At 42.8% G+C, this 18,781-nt stretch overlaps 1 protein-coding gene across 1 annotated transcript; it reads left to right on the top strand.

Moving 5' to 3' along the window:
* Positions 1 to 989: 989 nt before the first annotated feature.
* Positions 990 to 17,793, top strand: DLEU7 (deleted in lymphocytic leukemia 7). The gene is given in 4 exon segments (XM_068984209.1): positions 990 to 1,184; positions 1,186 to 1,313; positions 1,315 to 1,393; positions 17,587 to 17,793. Coding segments are annotated over 4 exon segments (609 nt in total).
* The last annotated feature ends 988 nt before the right edge of the window (positions 17,794 to 18,781 follow it).

The following is an 18,781-nucleotide window of genomic DNA, read 5'->3' as shown; positions in this document are numbered from 1 at the left end:
CTCTGAGACAGTCCTCCCTACCAGTTCCCTCAAATGTCTTTTTTTTTTTTTAAAGTGTAATCACACACCAATAGTTTCCAATTTATCAAAGCATAAATTTGCCAGTCCTTTTTCCTAAGTTAAGGAAGTAGCTGAAGTTAGGTTTAATTAAAACCAGCAACTATTTGTACAGCTGTCCCGGGTTCATGGCTGGTAAAAGGATTTAGCTTCAAACTCTGCTGCCTAAGTCCTTCGGGAGTTTCACAAAAAAACATTGAGGCTCTTCATCTAGGCAGTGCCAAGCCCTTGCTTCCCCAGTTGCTATGCGAGCAGGCCTGGCTGCGCCCTGAGGCAACTTTGCTCTCGGCAGTCAGGCCCTTCCAGCACAAGGGGCCTGAGAAGATACACAGTCCTTCTTCTGTGTTGGGGGATAGAGGCCTTGAAGGCTACTTCACGAAGTCCCTGAAAATTCCCCTAGGGTTGTGAAAGGGTGGGAGGGGGATCAAGCACCGTCTTGGTTTCGTGAGTTTTTCTCTGGTCCTGCACACTTTTCGTTTCCTGGTGGGTCTTTAACTCGTGCACCCCCATCACAGCCCCCAAAGGGTCTCAAGTAGGCCTGCTTCAAAGGAGACGGGGGCAGAGTATCCCTGGATAGATGCCTCCGCACAAAACGGCAGGAGAGGGGGCGAACCAGCGCGCAGCATCTGGCCGGTTTTCAAGTGCACGGGGGGAGCAGGACTTCAGGCAGTCTCGTCGGAACAAGCCCATTCGGACTCGAACCGAATGCTGGGGCCAGCGCGGGTCGCTGACCTCGGGCGCGAGGCGGGGCGGGCCCCACATGCCGAGAGGCCGGGAGGCGGAGGAGCAGCGGGCTGGGAAAATGACCCCAGCGACCCCACGCGCCCCCGCCTCCATCGCTCGCGGCTGCACCTGCCCGGGTGGAGCGCAACGAGCCGGCGGCGGAGGCGAGGGCCAGCCCCGTGCCCTCAGAGGTCTCCACCGGCCCTCAGATGGTGGCTCTGCACACCCTTTAGCTGCTGCAGCAGGAGGGGGGCTCAGGGAACCGTCCGGGCGCCCCCGGGAGCCCGCATGACCTAGACCACGTGCCCACCACCCCGGCGTGTCGCTCAGGCCCAGGGCTGGCAGGGCCCAGGAGAGGGCGGGAAGAGGAGGGCGGGAGCCGGGGGATCAGGAATCTGGGGTCCGAGGGCGCAGGCGAGCTCCGCCGAGGTGGAAGCTGTGCGAGGTGCCAAAGGGGGCGCGGAACTGCTGCCCTTCCCCGGGGGCCGCGGGCCCTGCATCCTGGCTCGGATGGCGACGCGCAGCTCGCTGGCCCTCGGAGCTGGTCAGAGTGGAGCAGACAGATGCTCCTGGGCCCCCTCCGCAGGAGCGGTCCTTCCCCATCCGCCTGAAGGTGAGCCTGGCTTCCGGGTGGAGAGGGGATTGGCGGACACGAAGCTGGGGCACAGGATCCAGAGTGGAGCCTCCCCCAGAGTGATCCAGCCTTCGCAGTGGGAAGGAGGAAGGTGGTGCTCGGGGGAGTGGGCAATCGGGGCCCACCTGACTGCAGCACGGAGACACGGAAAGGCTTTGCCAAAACTTTCCTCTGGGACCCCTCCCTCGCTCACATGAATCAGCTTCCAGCTCCAGTGCGAGGCTCTTTTCACACGTGCAGCTTCTGGGCGTGGAGGAAGGCTCTGCCTGCTCTCCTTCCAAATTAATAACCGCTCTCCTACAGCCTCAAATACACGTGTTCCGTTCGCTCTGCCGTTTGTATGACGAAATCACCTACATGTATTTGAAGTTCCTTCACACTTATGAATCGCAGTTATTTTTGCATAAATCCAATTCCCCACGGAGCTCAGGGGGCCTTACAGAGTCAACCTAAATTCTCATAAAGTAGCACCAGAGTGGCGTGGGTGCTGGGTGTTGAAGCGTGAATACTCAGGCTAAACTCCTGCTAAGTCGCGCTGCTCATATTTGAAGGGCACAGGTTTCCTCTTAAGGTACCAAACTGTGTTAGCCAACTTAGGCAGAGAGCAGAGCGGCCTGCCTCCCAGGTTGTGTGGCAGCAGGGAAATCTGGGGGTCTGGGATCCAGTCTTGGCCTTGCTATTAACTCTCCTAATTTGTTTAAGGTCACAGATCTCTTTTAGACCCTCTGGCCTTCCAGTTTTGATTCCTAATATTGCTTCATTCATTCTCTGGGGAGTCTAGTGGAGGGACATGGGGGAGGGGTGATGAAGAAAGGGTATTTTTCAAGAGTTGCTGTTCTTGCTCTACAAGCCAACGTTTGGAAAACATTGATATATATTAGAAGATTGATTTAAAATCAAATATAATAAAGCATAGCATAATACCCGAATAAATATTGTCACCCTAAACTAGGGTTTCTCAACTTTCACACTGCTGATGTTTTGGGCAGGATGATTCTTTGTGTGTGTGTGGGGGGGTTGGGGGGCAGGGTCTGGGCATCCTCTGCCTCTACCCAGTAGATGCCAGCAGCATACCCTCCCCACTAGTGGACAGAACCAGATATTGCTGAAGTGTGTGTGCTGGGAGGGAAAACGAGATCACCTCCAGATGCGAATCACTGCTTCATTCTAAAAAGTTTTTAAAAACGAAGCTGCATTTCACCAGTGCTCTTGAGGTAAGATGCACTTTTTGGTACCACTGAGAAATAATAATAATAATAAAAATCCTACCAATTAAACTGTGACACACTATCAAATATAAGACATATCCTCACTTCAGAGATTTTTGAAATGTGAAAAAACATGCACCTTAGAATTAATGAAACATGAAGTACTCTGTCATGCCAGGAACCTATACAGGGCACAGGTGGGTTGACAAAAGGAAAAGCTGAGTGATCAGTTTTACATTAGGTGATCTAGAAAGGCTTCTTGGAGGAGGTTGTTTTTTTTTAAAGAATGTTTACTCTCCAAGCATTAAAGGAAAAAAACAGTTCTGAGGAGCTGTGGGATTTCAGGCCCAGAAGCAATGAAAGCACCTAGGGCTTTGGGGGAACTAAAATTAGTTCAGTATGGCAGAAGGCGAAAAAAAAAAAAATGCTGGAGAGTTAGGTGGGGTCAGATTCAAAAAGCCTCTGGGTCATGCTAAGGACCTTGGATTATCTTGCAGGCAAAAAGGCAGCTGTTGAAATGACTGAAGAGAGGACCCTGATAAATCACAGAGGCAAGGTCAGGCCAGAAAACCATTGTCGGAGGACCTGACCCAGCTTAATAGCAAGGCCGCCCTCTGCTCTGGACTACAGCTCATGACACTTGAGGTTAACACAGCTGTCACTTCTACTTGGTAATCCTTTTAACCCTCTCTACTTGACTTTTTGTCCTAAACATTTTCTACTCTCTGCAAACTTTCTTCATCCAAACCCCAGCCCTCTCACTCCTTTTCTAGAAAATTGAGGCCATCTGACACAAATATCTTTCATTTTACCTAAAAGATTTCATTTCCAATTATCTTCTTTCTTGCCTCTAATAAAGAAATACTGTGTGGTTCCCACCCTTGCCCACCCCCCAGATAAATTCTTTCTCTTAAGTGCTGGAGCAAATCTTTCCTCTAGACTTTCCCCTGGACTTTTTTCTTTCAATTCTCTCCTCTCACCTTGTATTTTCCAGTGCGCTCCCTCTGCCAGTTCCCTTAATTCATAAATATGCTCAAATCATCCCTCACTCCCCCAACCCCTGGAGTCCTGGTCCCTTTCTTCTCCATCGCAAGCAAACATGCAGACTTCTGGGTGCGTGTTTGCCAGTGTTTTTAGAGGCATCCAGAGTCCTCATTAGGAACAAGGGATCTCAACTTGCTTGCAAACTGGACTCTGCTGTTCACTTTCAGGGGAATAATGAGTTTCAGGGCTCCTGAGAACAGCCAGTGCTTTCAGAAGAGAGAGAAGTGGTTTTTCTGGATGATTTGTCTCCTGGCTAGCATCTTGAAATTTTGCTTGGTTTATTGTCAGGAGAGAAGGCAGTATCTCAGTTTGGATTGTAGGGTAATGATTACAAAGCACTTAGACTCAAGGACATAGCAGTTTGTCTTTCTGGGGGAGGGGGGGTGTGCTGGTTATACAGACTTGACATCATCATTACTAGTGTTGACTCAAGTGATTTGGATGCGTGTCTTCTATATTTTTAAATTAAGACCATACAGGTTGATTTTATACACCAGAATGGCTTCAGGAGGATTTGTGCGAAAGGAAACAACACTTGTGTGTCACTTAAAAGTGTGTGGAAATTTCCCCAACATCAGATCCCTCCCACAGTGTTACGTGCCACAGAAAGGAGGAAGAGGAACAACACAGCGATCTGGTCCCACGGAGCATTTCAAACCTGCTCTGCTGCTTCCTGCTGCAGACTCTTGGCCAAGTCATTTAGCCTTCTTGTGCTTCAGTCTCCTCACCTGTAAAGTGGGAACAGTGGTATTTGACCTATAAAGGTTATTGAGATAATGCATACAAAGTCTTAGCTGCTGGCTGTTCATGGTAAACTGCAATGCTTTTGAACTTTTATTAGTATTCTTATTAAGAGACCGATGCCTCCATCTTCTTCAGGAGTCTTTATTGACTATTTATTATTGTATTTCATTTTTGATATTGATGGATCTGACTCATAAACTCTGTCTTTACTTTTCTGAGGTTGTTGACAAAACCAGAATGACCCAAAGACATTTCCAGGAAGTGACTTTTCAGAGGTCAGCATTAGTCCATGGCCGATGACTGACTGAGAGATGTGACCACGGGTGACTCGCCTATCAAACCACCAGAATTAAGGGACTGAAATTTCTGGGCATGAATGGAGAGAAACCCTCACCACAGTAATAATACATATCCTTGTAGTAGTTTACTCTTTTCTTTAAGAAGCCAACACTTCATATTCCTTTCGAGTATGTTGTTATTTAGTCACTAAGTCATGTCCAACTCTTTGCAACCCCAGGGACTGTATAGTCCACCAGGCTCCTTTGTCCATGGGATTCTCCAGGCAAGAATACTGGAGTGGGTTGCTATTTCCTCCTCTGGGGGGATTTTCCCGATCCAGGGAGTGAACCCGCATCTCCTGCATTGGCAGGTGGATTCTTTACTGCTGAGCCACCAGGGAAGAAATCATCAAATTCATGCGAAAAGCAAAACAAAACAAAACGTGAAGCGAGTCTTTTCATGGTGGATGAAAAATGCTTGACAAAACCGAGTCTTGTTAAATTTGGTGGAGAAGATGGAGTTAACCAGTTTGATAAAAATTTAGCATGGGAGGAAACTGAGGCTCAGAGGAATTTAGAGCTTGGCTCAAGAAGTAGTAGCCCATTATTCAAACGTGGCTTTGTCTGACTCTTTCCATTGATACCAGTCACAGTGCTGGACTTCCCTGGTGGCTCAGATGATAAAGTGTGTGCCTCCAATGCGAGAGACCCGGGTTCAATCCCTGGGTCAGGAAGATCTCCTGAAGAAGGAAATGGCACCCCACTCCAGCATTCTTGCCTGGAAAATCCCATGGATGGAGGAGCCTGGTAGGCTGTCCATGGGGTTGCAAAGAGTCGGACACAACTGAGAGACTTCACTTTCACTTTCTTTTCACAGTGCTAGCTCATGGGGGTGTGGTGAACATCACACTGAAATCAAATACATGAGCGTGCACAGTTGAGAGGGCATGGTCATACCTGCCGTGTTGTCTGCACACTGCTTGGGTCACAATAGTCAAGCTGTAACCTGAGTATCTTAGCTTGGGTTGCCATAACAAAATGCCACAGACTGGGTGGCTTAAACTATAGCCATTTATTTTCTCACTGTTCTGGAGGTTGGGAAGTCTAAGAGCAAGATTGGTTTCTGGGACGTTTCTCTTCCTGGCTTGTAGACGGCCACCTTCTCACTGTGTCATCCTGTGGTCTTTCCTCTGTGCATAGAGCAAGATTATCTCGTAGGTCTCTTCCTACTATTGTAGGGACACTAATCCTACTGGATTAGGGGTGTGGCCTAGTTTAACTTTAATTATCTTCCTAAAGATCTTATCTCTGAATAGAGTCAAATTGCAAGTTAGCTTTTCAACATATGCATTTTGGTGAGAGGCAATTCAGTCCGTAACACGGAATGACTTGTGTCTCCTTAAATCATGGTCATCTTTGCTGTTGTTTAGTCACTAAGTCGTGTCTGACTCTTTGCAACCCCATGGACTGTAGCCCACCAGGCTCCTCTTTCTGTAGGATTCTCCAGGTGAGAATACTAGAGTGGGCTGCCGTTTCCTTCTCCAGGGGATCTTCCCAGACCAGGGATCGAACCTGTGTTTCCTGCATTGCCGAAGGATTCTTTACCACGGAGCCACTAAGGAAGTTCTCATGGTTACCTTACATAGTGACAAAAAGCCCAGATAAATGTGGGAAATCATTGTCAAACTAGTAATACTAGCACAGAGGCTTTAATACTGTCCATCCAAAGGGAGCCTAGAAATGTGTGGAGCACCAGAAGGAAGCCAGTCCAGGATTTTAAAAACTGCTAAAAGTGACCAACCCATAGAGACTGTTAACTCAGCCAATCATGAAATCACTCTGATTGAGTTTTGTCTATCTTCCTTTGACAGCTGAAGATATTTATGGTTTCCAAGAGTTCTGTTCTGAAGCAAGTTTCATGGAAACTATGGCTGATGCCAGCTTTTGGAGGCAGAAAAACTTCCCTGCCTGCCTTTGCTCACTTGCCTATGAGCTCAACTTGCCTATGAATTCAACTAACTAATTCTGGTACCAATAATTTCGTCACATTCAGTGGTCTGAGCTGGTTTTCTCATTCCACAGAGCAAGGGTAGTGGTTGTAAAACCGTTGGCTTTGGCTTCACAGTCATTGCTAAGGCTCTTTGCAAATTCCGTGTGAATATTGAGTTACTCAGAGGAAGACATTGATGATGAATGCTTTTTTCCCCCATAAATATTGGTTAATAAAGCCAGTTTCTGCAAATTTGAGAATGGCATCTTTACAGATTTCTAATATTCCTATTGAATAATTAAGTTCTCATGGTTATATTATTAGTAGCCATGGCCAGGGGAGTGCTCTTCATTTGGGACAAAATTGCATGTCTATGTCAGGAAAAGGCTCAGTAACAACCCTAGAAGTAGCTTCGTTGTGGCTTTGTCTTTCCTTATAAGGTAAATGATATGAAAACCAGGACGTAAAATCTTTCCAAAATCAACATTTGGGGAAAGATATTGCAAGATAGCCCTAAAACAAAACTAAATACTTAAATGTGTAATGTCTTGTGGAAATACTGCTGTGCTTTATTTTACAATTTTGGGGTCTGCCTTGTGAATGCACTTGAATCGAGTGCTTGTATGCATCACAAAGTGCTTTTCACTGGACTTTCCTAATGAAAATGGTACCGTACCCAAAGCAAATGCGTAAGGCACCATAGTTACTTGTGAGCGTTTACACTGGGTATACCACAAGTAAAAATGTTTAATTTCCTGTGGACGATAGGCTTTTTATGGTGACTGGCAGATACCGTGGTTCTTCATTGGGTGTTTTATTAATACGCAGTTGCATATCTACTTGAGATTGACCTTGAGTTTAGGCAACTGATGACTGTTCTGGGCCCTGTGAATTTGTGGTTTAAAGCCAGATACCAATGAACGAAGAGCAGCTGGGGCAATTTGTAGTATACTATTCCTGATAGTGTGGTTTTCTTAACATCCCTCTACAATAGAGAAACAACAGTCCCATTTTACGTGCGTATCCAGCGTGGAGTACTCTGATGGGTCCAGGGGAGGATCTGTGTTCCCCTGAAGGGCCAGCCCCTGGGCAGCTTTAGTGGAGAGTGGTCTGCTGTCCAGGCCAAAGTTCACTAAGGTCAGGCCTTATCACAGAGAGCTGGGGAAAAGCTCTTTCATTAATACTCTTTGCAGAAGATGCTAGGCATTGGGGAGAGTGGGAGGGAAAATGTGAGAAGAAACAAGCTTGTGGAGACCATTATAAGAGCAAGTAGCTCAAGACAGGACTGTTTTGGAAAGAACCAACTTATCTTAAAGCCAGAGGTGAAGGGAATATGAATTGATTTATAGTTTGTGAAGATCTAGACATGATTTTGAAGGTGATGTGGTGGAGGGGGGGTAAAAAAAAAACCTTCTTTGTGTATTGTTTAAAAGTTATCTGTATTATAGAACCTATAAAGTCATTTTTTATTTTTGACTTTATTATCCATTGGTGTTGGTTTCAGAAAACAAGCTTTGAAACTGACTCCTGTTGCCAGATTCTTTCTGCTTTCAAGCCTTTGGTTTTGATGGGAGTGTTTATTTTCAGTAAAAAGCTAAAAAGGAGCTTAGCTTTTCTTCCCTTTTTGAACTTTGCAGGTGCATTTTCAGTTGTCAAAGGTTCCAGACGTGTGCATTCCTAATAAACACAGTGTATGATGCAGAAAAGCACACGTGGGGTGGATTTTGTAAGAGACCTCCCTGACACTGGGTGGGAGAGAACAGAGTGGAGGAAGGGAGAGCTCTGGCTAGGAGGTCCCTGATTAGCTAGGAGCTGGCTTTACACGGGCCGTGGAAGCTTCCATGCCTTGAATCCTTTCCAGATAACCAAGCCGTCTCAAATATGTTGCAGAGAAGAGGGCAGGACCAACGGGACAGTCTTCAGTTTCGATATGATCACCGCCAATTTGAGCTTCGTAACGCTTAGTTAACCTTAAGAAAAACAGCATGAATATAACCGGAAAAGAAACATATAACAGTTCACAAGGAGACATTTTTGTTCCTCCCTTAAAGCTAGTTGGGTGCTCCTAGCTGGCTTCCATGGTGTCCCTGTTCACCCCAGGGTGGCATCTGCAGCTCTCTCCCTCCCGTTCACTGGTCCATCTCCCGCACTGGATGGTGAGCTCTGCTCTCTGTCACCCTGGCATCTGGCCCAGTCTCTGATGTGGGGTGAGTCTTTGATGAACACTTGAGTTTTGAGAGAGAGGTAGATTTCAGCTCTGCTGCTTATTTGCTGTGCTATTTAGGGATGTCATTTAATTTCTCCAAACAGCATTTCTTTTCATCTCTAATTCCTGGATGATTGTGAGGGCTGAGTGAAATATGGTATATAAGGAGCCTCGCTTGGAGCCTGGCACCTAATAGGTGCTCAGGCTCATAGGCTTGACAAGTGTTCTTCAAATGCTGGTTTGCCATGCTCAGAAGTTCCAGGGACTTGACTGGCATTCAAGGCTTTCTGCACCAGCTTATTCTGAATAGGTAACATGATGCTCTGCTCTTTTTTCAGACTGATCTCCCAGTCCCAGGCCCAACTTGGCTCCAGGTTTTTGCTGGTGTTGAAATTGAGCAGGACTCTACGGTCCTTGCCTCCACCCCCCGCACCAGCCCCCGACCTTTGCTTGCCTTTTGTCTATGGAAAATTTTAGTCAAAGAATAAATTTAATCAGAGAAAAGAGAAACATGGAAACAAATAAAAAACAGTCAAAGGAGACTAAATAATAATAATGTAGTTAGTAACGATATTCAAGGACCTTTAGTTCTTTCTCAAGGGCTATAGATAATATTCTGAGCCATATCCTGTGAGCTGTCTCATAAATACTAAACACGAGGTGGACAAGTTAACTATATGATGACCAGATTGTACTCAGGACATGAGCTGCCACAGTTCTGAGAACTGACTGCAAAGAAATGGGAACAAGTGGACCCTGGAACTGAAGAATAACTGTACCTAGATAACCAACATAATGCTGGTCAGACCACTGATGACCAATTTGAAGATGACTGTCAGAGCTGATGGTGCTGTTCCTGCATGTAGCCCCCTCCCCACTACTATCTATAAAAGCTCCTGCACACTGGTTGCCAATGCGGAGGGGTGCAGAGGGGGAAGTTGGCCTTTGGACAGATGTCTGCCACCCTCCCCACCCCAGTTGCCGGCGTCTGAAATAAAGCAGACTTTCCTTCCCACCAGTCTGGCCTGTTTATTGGCTTTTGAGCAGTGAGCAGCCAGACCTTTCAGTAACAGTATCATTCATTCTAATTCTGGGCCATCTCTTTCCTCTAAGAGTCAAATATTGCTTCCCCCAACACCATCCCTCTTATAGCAACTGTACAGTTCTTCTCACCTACCATTTCGCTGATGCCTCATCCAAATTTCCACTCCCTTCTACAAAGGCTGGCAGTAACCTGATAGTCTCAACCACTATTTTTTTTTTTAATTGTAGTAGAAAAAAAAAAAAAAACCCAAAGTGAAATTTACTGTTTTAAGGGTAGTGTTAAGTACATTCACATTTTTGTTCAGACTATCTCCATAACTTTCTCATCTTGTGCATCTTGCAAATTTTGGGCAACCACACATCAGGTATGCTATTGAAAGCATTCCCCCACAGAATGAACTGTGTACAATGTTTAGATCATGAGTCTATAAATGTCTGTTCTTCTGTAGGACTGGGTTTTTATGTTTTTTTTTTTTTTAATACCATATCCCTCCCTCATCACATTTCATTGGACATTGGGAGATATGCTGTATGTGTGTGATTCCTTCTACTAAGTTATAAGCTCTTTAGAGGTCAAGTGCCATGTCTTATTGCCTTTTATCCAGTGTAGTAATAAGTCATGTATTAGAGGCTAGGTACACATTTGAAATAAATTTAACAGATTTATTAACAGGCAAACAGACTGAGGCCATTTTCCCAGTAGATTAGTTGAGTCATGAGAGATTATCTCAACTCATTTTAAAATGTAAGTGCTGGCCATCGATTTGGACCACTGTAGCAATCAATACATTTCATATCCAAAATCTGAGATTACACAAGGCTTTAGATGTTCCAAAACCTGCTTTTAGATTGCTCAGCCACCATCGTGTTCTAATTCTGGCAAAGCGCTCAAAGCACCGTGTAGGATATTACATCATTTCTGGAAGCATCTGGAACTTGCTAAATAAAAGCTGCTGGGAGGATGCCTTCTGTCGTTGAGTGGAAAGCACCATAAGTGAAATCATCACCAGTATTGATCATGTGAATTTCTACTGAAAACCCATGTGCCATTTTATATGCTGTTGCTTTAAGGCTGTCACTGGCGGCCCCTACCTTCTGCAGGAGAGGTTGGGTTGGAGGTCACGGTTGTTGGATCCATAGTTGGCCTTCAGACCTTCCAGAAAGGAAGGGAAGCAACCACCTGTTTTATTTTTCCCTTCCTTGGCTTAAGAGTCCCATGGAAAGCCTATTCCTATTAATTTGTTTTCTTTGACTGTTAATATATTTGAAAAAGGATTAAATGGAAATACTGTACTAAAATAGTAAAATAAAGAGACTTTGCAAAGCTCGCCAGAGATCTGAAGTTTACCTAGGGCCTCAGGGACCAGTATAGCTCAGCAGTGGAATTTTATTGTATGTATAATTTTCCCTAAAGATGCCTTCTTTGATTCTTTACAGTAAATGTGAAATTGGCTTCAGATTTTCAGCCTACAAATATGTTTTTAAAGGCATTTTAATCTTCTCTGGGTGATGAATGCCTTTGCAGACTGGCTAATAGGCACACGTCAGCACACATTTTGGTGGTTCCTTCTATTTTAAATTTCTTTTTGCATGTTGTCTTTGATCCTTCCACTTTGTACTCAGAGTTGGATTACTTCTATAAAGCAAGTGGACAATTTGCCTTGATGTGGATCTTGGGAAAGCAGTCCAGAGTCATTTTTTCCCTCTGGTTTCTCATTTCCAAGCAACATGCTCCAGCAATATACGTTACTCCAAAACCTGCAGGACAGATTATCTACAGGGCCCCTTAATACCTTTGGAGCAGAAATAAATAAGCAACACACAAAGGGAGGGAAACAAGAATGCTTTAAGGAGAAAAGCACTCTAGAAGGGTGGTAACCTGTGAATACTCCCAGAAGGCGACTGTGGTGTTAGCTCACATGGAGTCCTGCTGCTGTTGTCTGCTGAATTGAATGAATGGACATTTGTTTTGTTTCTTGGAGAATGTTTTCTAGTAAACACTTTGCCAGAAACCCAGGTTCTTCTCACCCAACCGAGAGAGTTTTTATTAGGGAGAAGAATAGCTTCCCTTTTTACACAGAATTAGAAAAAAAAAAAAACTAGCTCCTTGTCAAACTTTGTTCAACTTTTAGGATTTTTTTTTTAAATTATTATCTGTTTCTCTTAAGTTATTGCCTTGAATCCATAGCTCATGGATTTTCATTGGTTAAGTGGTTATTCTTTACTTCTATAAACATTTAAGTCTATGCTTTTATCATCAGAGCTACATCCCACAAATTGTAATATGGTATTTCCATAATTGTTCAGTATGGAAAGGAGTAAATCAAGGCTATATATTATCACCCTGCTTATTTAACTTTTATGCAGAATACATCACACTAATTGCTGGGCTAGATGACTCACAAGCTGATATCAAGATTGCCAGAAGAAATATCAACAACCTCAGATATGCAGATGATACCACTATAATGGCAGGAAGCAATGAGGAACTAAACTGCCTCTTGAAGGTGAAAGAGCAGAGTGAAAAAGTTGGCTTAAAACTCAGCATTCAAGAAACTAAAATCATGGCATCCAGTCCCATCATCACTTCATGACAAATAGATGGGGAAACAATGGAAACAGTTGACAGACTATTTTCTTTGGCTCCAAAATCACTGCGGATGGTGACTGCAGCCATGAAATTAGAAGACACTTGCTCCTTGGAGGAAAAGCTATGCCCAACCTAGATAGCATATTAAGAAACAGAGAGATCACTTTGCCAACAAAGGCCCATCTAGTCAAAACTATGGTTTTTCCAGTAATCATGTGCAGATGTGAGAGCTGAACTATAAAGGAGGCTGAGTGCCCAAGAATTGATGTTTCGAACTGTGGTGCTGGAGAAGACTCTTGAGAGTCCCTTGGACAGCAAGGAGATCAAACCAATCAATCCTAAAGGAGATTAACCCTGAATATTCATTGGAAAGATTGATGCTGAAGCTTCACTATTTTGGCCATTGATGTGAAGAGCCAGTTCAATGGAAAAGACCCTGATGCTGGGAAAGATTGAGGGCAAGAGGAGAAGTGGGCAACAGAGGATGAGATGGTTGGATGGCATCACCAACTCAATGCATGTGAGTTTGTGCAAGACTCTGGAAGATAGTGAAGGACAGGGAGCCTGGCATGCTGAAGTTCATGGGGTTGCAAAGAGTTGGACAGGACTTAGCAACGGAAGAACAACAACAAATAGCACATTTTAAAGTTTCAATTATTTTTTTCACTGACCCATGAGTTATTTAGAAGTGGATTTTTAAGTCATACTTGTTTGGGGAAGATTATCTATATTATTGGTTTCTCATTTTTTCCTTTCTGATTTGAATGATATAACCTTTGATATTGAGATTTGTTTTGTGGCATTACTATAATGTCATAGGGCTTCTCTCATAGCTCAGTTGGTAAAGAATCTGCCTGCAATGCAGGAAGCCCTGGTTCAATTCCTGGATTGGGAAGATCCCTTGGAGAAGGGAAAGGCTACCCACTCCAGTATTCTGGCCTGGAGAATTCCATGGACTATATAGTCCATGGGGTGGCAAAGAGTCGGACACGACTGAGCGACTTTCACTTTCATCTTTCATAAGTAATCTATAGATGTTTGAGAATACAGTATATTTGCTTGTCTCCATTAGACCAAGCTTATGATTAGAAAAGATTTTCAGTCTTTTCTCTCTAGGCTGAATGTCCTGTTGTCTGACCAGTTTCTGAGAAAGATGAGTTAAAATTAGTCTTTATGTCTGTGGATTGAGTGTAAGTTGAGGTTATCATATTAGACACACACAAGTACAAAACTGTCTTCTTGGGCAATAGTCCATGTTGCAGTTTATTTTCTCTCTAAAAATGATTTTTCCGGATTTATTTTAACTTTGCTTGATATATATTTAGTATCCATTTACTTTCAGTCTTGGATGTTTTTAGTTTTAAATGTTTTGCTTTTAGCATTCAGATAAAATTTGAATATCCAACCTGGGAACCACTGTATTTCAAAAAGTGACTTATTTGGTACTTTTTCATTTGGAGTATAGCTGATTTGCAATGATGGTCTGCCATCTCTGGGGTCGCACAGAGTCGGACACGACTGAAGCGACTTAGCAGCAGCAGCAGCAGCCAATCTCTGCTGTACACCAAAATGACTCAGTTTTACACATATATACATTCTTTTCTATATTCTTTTCCATTATGGTTTATCACAGGATATCGGATTCAGTTCCCTGTGCTCTACAGTAGGACCTTGTTGTTTATCCATCCTATATATAATGGTTTGCATCTACCAACTCCAAACTCCCAGACCATCATTCTACCCTGCCTCCCACCACCCTGGCAACCACAAGTCTCTTCCCTATGGCTGAGTCTGTTTCTGTTTTGTAGATAGGTTTATTTGTGCCACATTTTAGATTTCTATTCATCTTGCTTTATGTTTGAATCCTTTATTTCTCCGTTTTTACCTTCTATCAGTAGGATCAATTAAGTTTTGATATATCTTTTTCCTCTGCTGATTCTGAAATATTATGGACTATTTCTATACTTGAAAAAAATTTGTATACCACAGAAGGTTTCCCATGGACAGAAACTCCAGCACTGTTATCTTCTGGACATGGTCAAAGTCTGCTGCAGCCACAGGAAAGGGGCCTCAAAGCCTGAGGTGCTTTACTCGGTCTGGGAAGGGGCAGCTGAACACTTTTGCCATGTCCTGCGTGGCACCACTTTTCTGGCCTCGTATTTCTCTCCTTTTAACAATGATCCTTACATTTTTCACAGGCATACTTAACAAGCCTAAAATTGATCCCCTCTGCCACTTTTGTCTTCAATGATGCAATGCCTTAGAACGCCACTGTATTCTACGTGTGACTGTACCTCAGTGTTTTACAACCATCTTGCTTTTGTGAAACCCAAGTTAGTGGTTAAAATTTTTGTTTTGATTAACCAAATCTTTAGATTTATGCTGTTTTTAAGTTTCTTTGTTCACTGTTGCGTCTTACATCTCTTTGAATTTCCCCTTTCTAAATTATGTCTTTAAGAAGACCTGACAGTGAATGTCTGCTGTGATAATTCCTTTTGTGCTTTATTTTGCCTTGATATTTAAATGGTAGTTCAGTGGAATTAAAAAAAAAATCTTGGTCGACAGTTATTTGAGGATATTATTCTATTCTGTTATCTTCAATTGTTGTGGCTTAGAAGTTGGCTGGAACTTAGCTGTTTGGTTATCCAGACTGAGTGCCCTCTTTTTCCTATATGGTTGCTTTTAAGAGCAGTTTTACCTTAATGAGTTTCGATTTGGATCTCATTTAACTTTTTCTGCTCAAAGCTTGTTTTGTTTCCTGAATCTTAGGATTCACATTTCGAATCAGTTTGGGGTAATTTTTATCCATTATTCTCTTCGACCACTACTTCTCTCTTGTTCTTTCTTCTCTCTCCTGAAAATGTATTTGTCATACTTTGTCATTCTGTCGTCCATGTCAGTCAACTTCTCATATTTTCCAAGTCTTTATTTTGCATTCTGGATAATTTTCTCAAACTTATCATCCACTTTACTAATCTTCTCCTCAGCTGTGTTTATTAATGTGTTTCCCATTGAGTATTTTAATTTGCTGTGATAATTGTCACACATTTCTAGAAGTGGGATTAGGTTCTTTTTCAAGCTTGTTTTTTCTTGGGAGTTTTTTTCTGACTTTTTTCTTTTATATGTTTAACCATGATACATATATTTTGTAATTTATGCCTGAAATTCTTGGAGTCTAATTCTGCCCTGCATTATATATACTATATCAGGGTGGGCTGTACTTTAAATTTCATATTCTAAGTTTGTCTTCAACAGACTTTCTGGCAGTACTATTGTGGGGCATGGGTTGTGAACAGGTTTCTGTGGAATAGGCTTTTGTTTGCTTTTGCCATGTGTCCATGGATATTTCAGACCAGTTCCAATTTTTAAATTAACTTCTTGGCATGTGTGCTCTATGAACATGTATATGGTATAGAGGGCAACTCCAAACTGGAACTACTGTATCGTACAGGTCTGCCGTCGCACATTCATAAGGACAACTGTACCTTCTACCCCAAACCCAGCTCAAGAGAGACCAGCTTTCTCTTCTTGATAGGTATTGGCATGCAGCTAAAGTAATTTGCCTTTCTTTTATACTTGGTCCTTGGAAATTTCCATTACTCCCTTGCAAGCTCAGAAAGGATGTTTGTTCTACTGCTTAGAATTTAGTAGCAAGACCTTATAGGGAAACTGTATGTGCCAAGTGACAGAACCAGAAGTCTGGGGGGAGTCGTTTTCATGTACATTTGAAACTTGAAGGATAGGGTTAGAAGTGCTGGCCCTCCAAGCAGTCAGAAATCTGTGTATGATTTTATAGCTGGCCCTCCAGCTCCAGGGTTCCAAATCCATGGATTCAACTAACTATGGATAGTGTGAAAGTGTTAGTTGCTCAGCCATGGCAACCCCATAGAAGGGGGTTCTGGACTATAGCCTGCCAGGCTTCTCTGTCCATGGAATTCTCCAGGCAAGAATACTAGAGTGGGTAGCCATTCCCTTCTCCAGAGGCCCTTTCTGACCCAGGGTCGAATCCAGGTCTCCTGCATTGCAGGCAGACTTTTACCATCTGAGCCTCTAGTACTGTAGTTCACATTTATTGGAAAAGATCTGTATATAAATGTACCTGTGCAGTTCAATCTTGTGCTATTTGAGTCAACTGTCTTTAAAATAAAACATATAGCAAACATTATCTCTGATGTGGAATAATTTCAGTGTACCATTCACATGCAATGGATTTTAGAATGTGAAATATTTGAAAATTAAAGAGCTATTTAATTAGTTCATTCTTTAAAACTACTTGTGAACTCTTTCTAGATTTGCATCAAATATTTCTTGGGACCATTTTCATTAAATACCAAATCCTGTTTTTGGAATCTTGAAGATAGTAATTGTGGAATAAAAGGAACAGAGTCTATCTGTGTATTCATCAAAGCTCTTTTAAGAACAAATATGAGAAATTCACTCCAGTATTCTTGCCTGGAGAATCCCATGGACAGAGGAGCCTGGCAGGCTATAGTCCAGAGAGTTGCAAACAGTTGAACATGACTAAAGCAACTTAGCACGCATGAGAAATTCAACTCCAAATGGCTTAAGTAGAAAGAAATATTTATTGATTCAGATAGCTAAAAAATCCTGGGATTTATTGTCCAAGCACAGCTAGACTGACATGCTCAGAAAATGTAATTGAAGTCAGTCTCTTTTAATCTCGTTTCTACTTTTTTTTTTTTTTTAATGTGTTGGCTTTACTTTCATTTGAATTCTCTCCTTATGGTGGCAAGATGTTTTCCAACAGCTCCAGTTAAATAGAACTTCTCTTTCCCAGTTGAGCAATCTCCTGGGACTGTGGCTTACTGACCCATCTTAGGTCATCTGCCCATCCCTGGTCAGTCGAAGTGGCTGAGGGATGATGTGCTCTGATTGACCTTGCCCCTGGAGTTGAGGAATAGGGTTAGCATTGGTCAAACTATGTGGGCTGAGAATGGAGGAGAATGATGCTCTGAGAGGAAAACTGAGATTCTGTCATCAGAGAAGATGGGAGTGGAGACTGTCCTCCATACCCTAAGTGCTTATTTGTGTTTGCTCTTCCTTTCAGGACAGTGTTGAGTTTAGAAACATCTGCAGTCATTTGGCTCTACAAACTGAAGGACAGCAGTTTGACAGAGATTTGAATGCTGCCCACCAGTGTTTGAAAACGATAGTCAAGAAGCTGATTCAGTCACTTGCTAATCTTCCTTCTGATGCCCACATGGTAGCCTGTGCTTCCTGGAGACAGATCTTACAGAATCTCCCTGACATATGAGTATTCAAGATGCTGGAATTAAAACAACGGTGAGCACTGCTTAGAGAACTGGAGAATACCTTAGTTCTCGAGTAAATCAGCAGACAGTGGATGCTTTTATTCCAGTGAGGAGACACTTGATAGCGTACATAGCAGTCTGACCAGTGGCATTTGTGCCCTTTGGAATTACAGCATGTTGGTGAAAATTTTTTAAAGCAGTAGTTCACATTTTTAAGTGTGCTAACATGTTTGCTGACTTTTTGATTGAAATATATTCCACTTTGTGGAGCTAATTAGATTATATATGTATATACATTTATGAATTTATATTAAATATTAATTTTAATTGAATGACACCTTTAGTCTATATTCATATTAATGTTGGCCTATGAGGTTTAATGGGGCTTCCCTGATGGCTAGTGATAAAGAATTCGCCTGCAATGCAGGAGGCACAGGAGACACGGGTTCGATCCCTGGGTCAGGAAGATCCCTGGAGAAAGAAATGGCAACCCACTCCATTCTTGCCTGAAGAATCCCAAGGACAGAGGAGCCTGGCAAGCTATAGTCCACGGGGTCCCAAGGAGTTGGACATGACTGAAGTGACTGAGCACACGTGGGGTTTAATATAGTTATTTGTATGATTAAAGCTCCATGGTTCTTAACATTATTTTGAATAAACAGAATGTTTGATAATTGATATGTCCTACATACTGAACACTTCATTTTATGTTATGAAAATGATCTTTGAAGGTTGAAGGGCTACAAACACATGTGTCAGTAATTGAGTTCCAATCCTGGCATTAATAACTTGCTGTCAGGCAGGGGAGAGCTGCTTCTAAACTTTGTGCTTTCATATACTGGTTTCTAAATTTGAAATGATAATGAGCTATGAAGTACCAAGACTATATAATATGTAAATACAAAGTACAGTATTATTAAAGTCGCATGTGAAAACATCTAGCTCCTCGTGCTCTTTCTAAACATTCCCCTTGAAGTAGGAAATTCTGGT

The sequence above is a fragment of the Capricornis sumatraensis genome, chromosome 12 (genome assembly GCF_032405125.1).
Source record: "Capricornis sumatraensis isolate serow.1 chromosome 12, serow.2, whole genome shotgun sequence".
Lineage (NCBI taxonomy): Eukaryota > Metazoa > Chordata > Mammalia > Artiodactyla > Bovidae > Capricornis > Capricornis sumatraensis.
The sequence above is the reverse complement of the archived record's forward strand: the minus strand, read 5'-3'. Positions and strand labels throughout refer to the sequence as shown.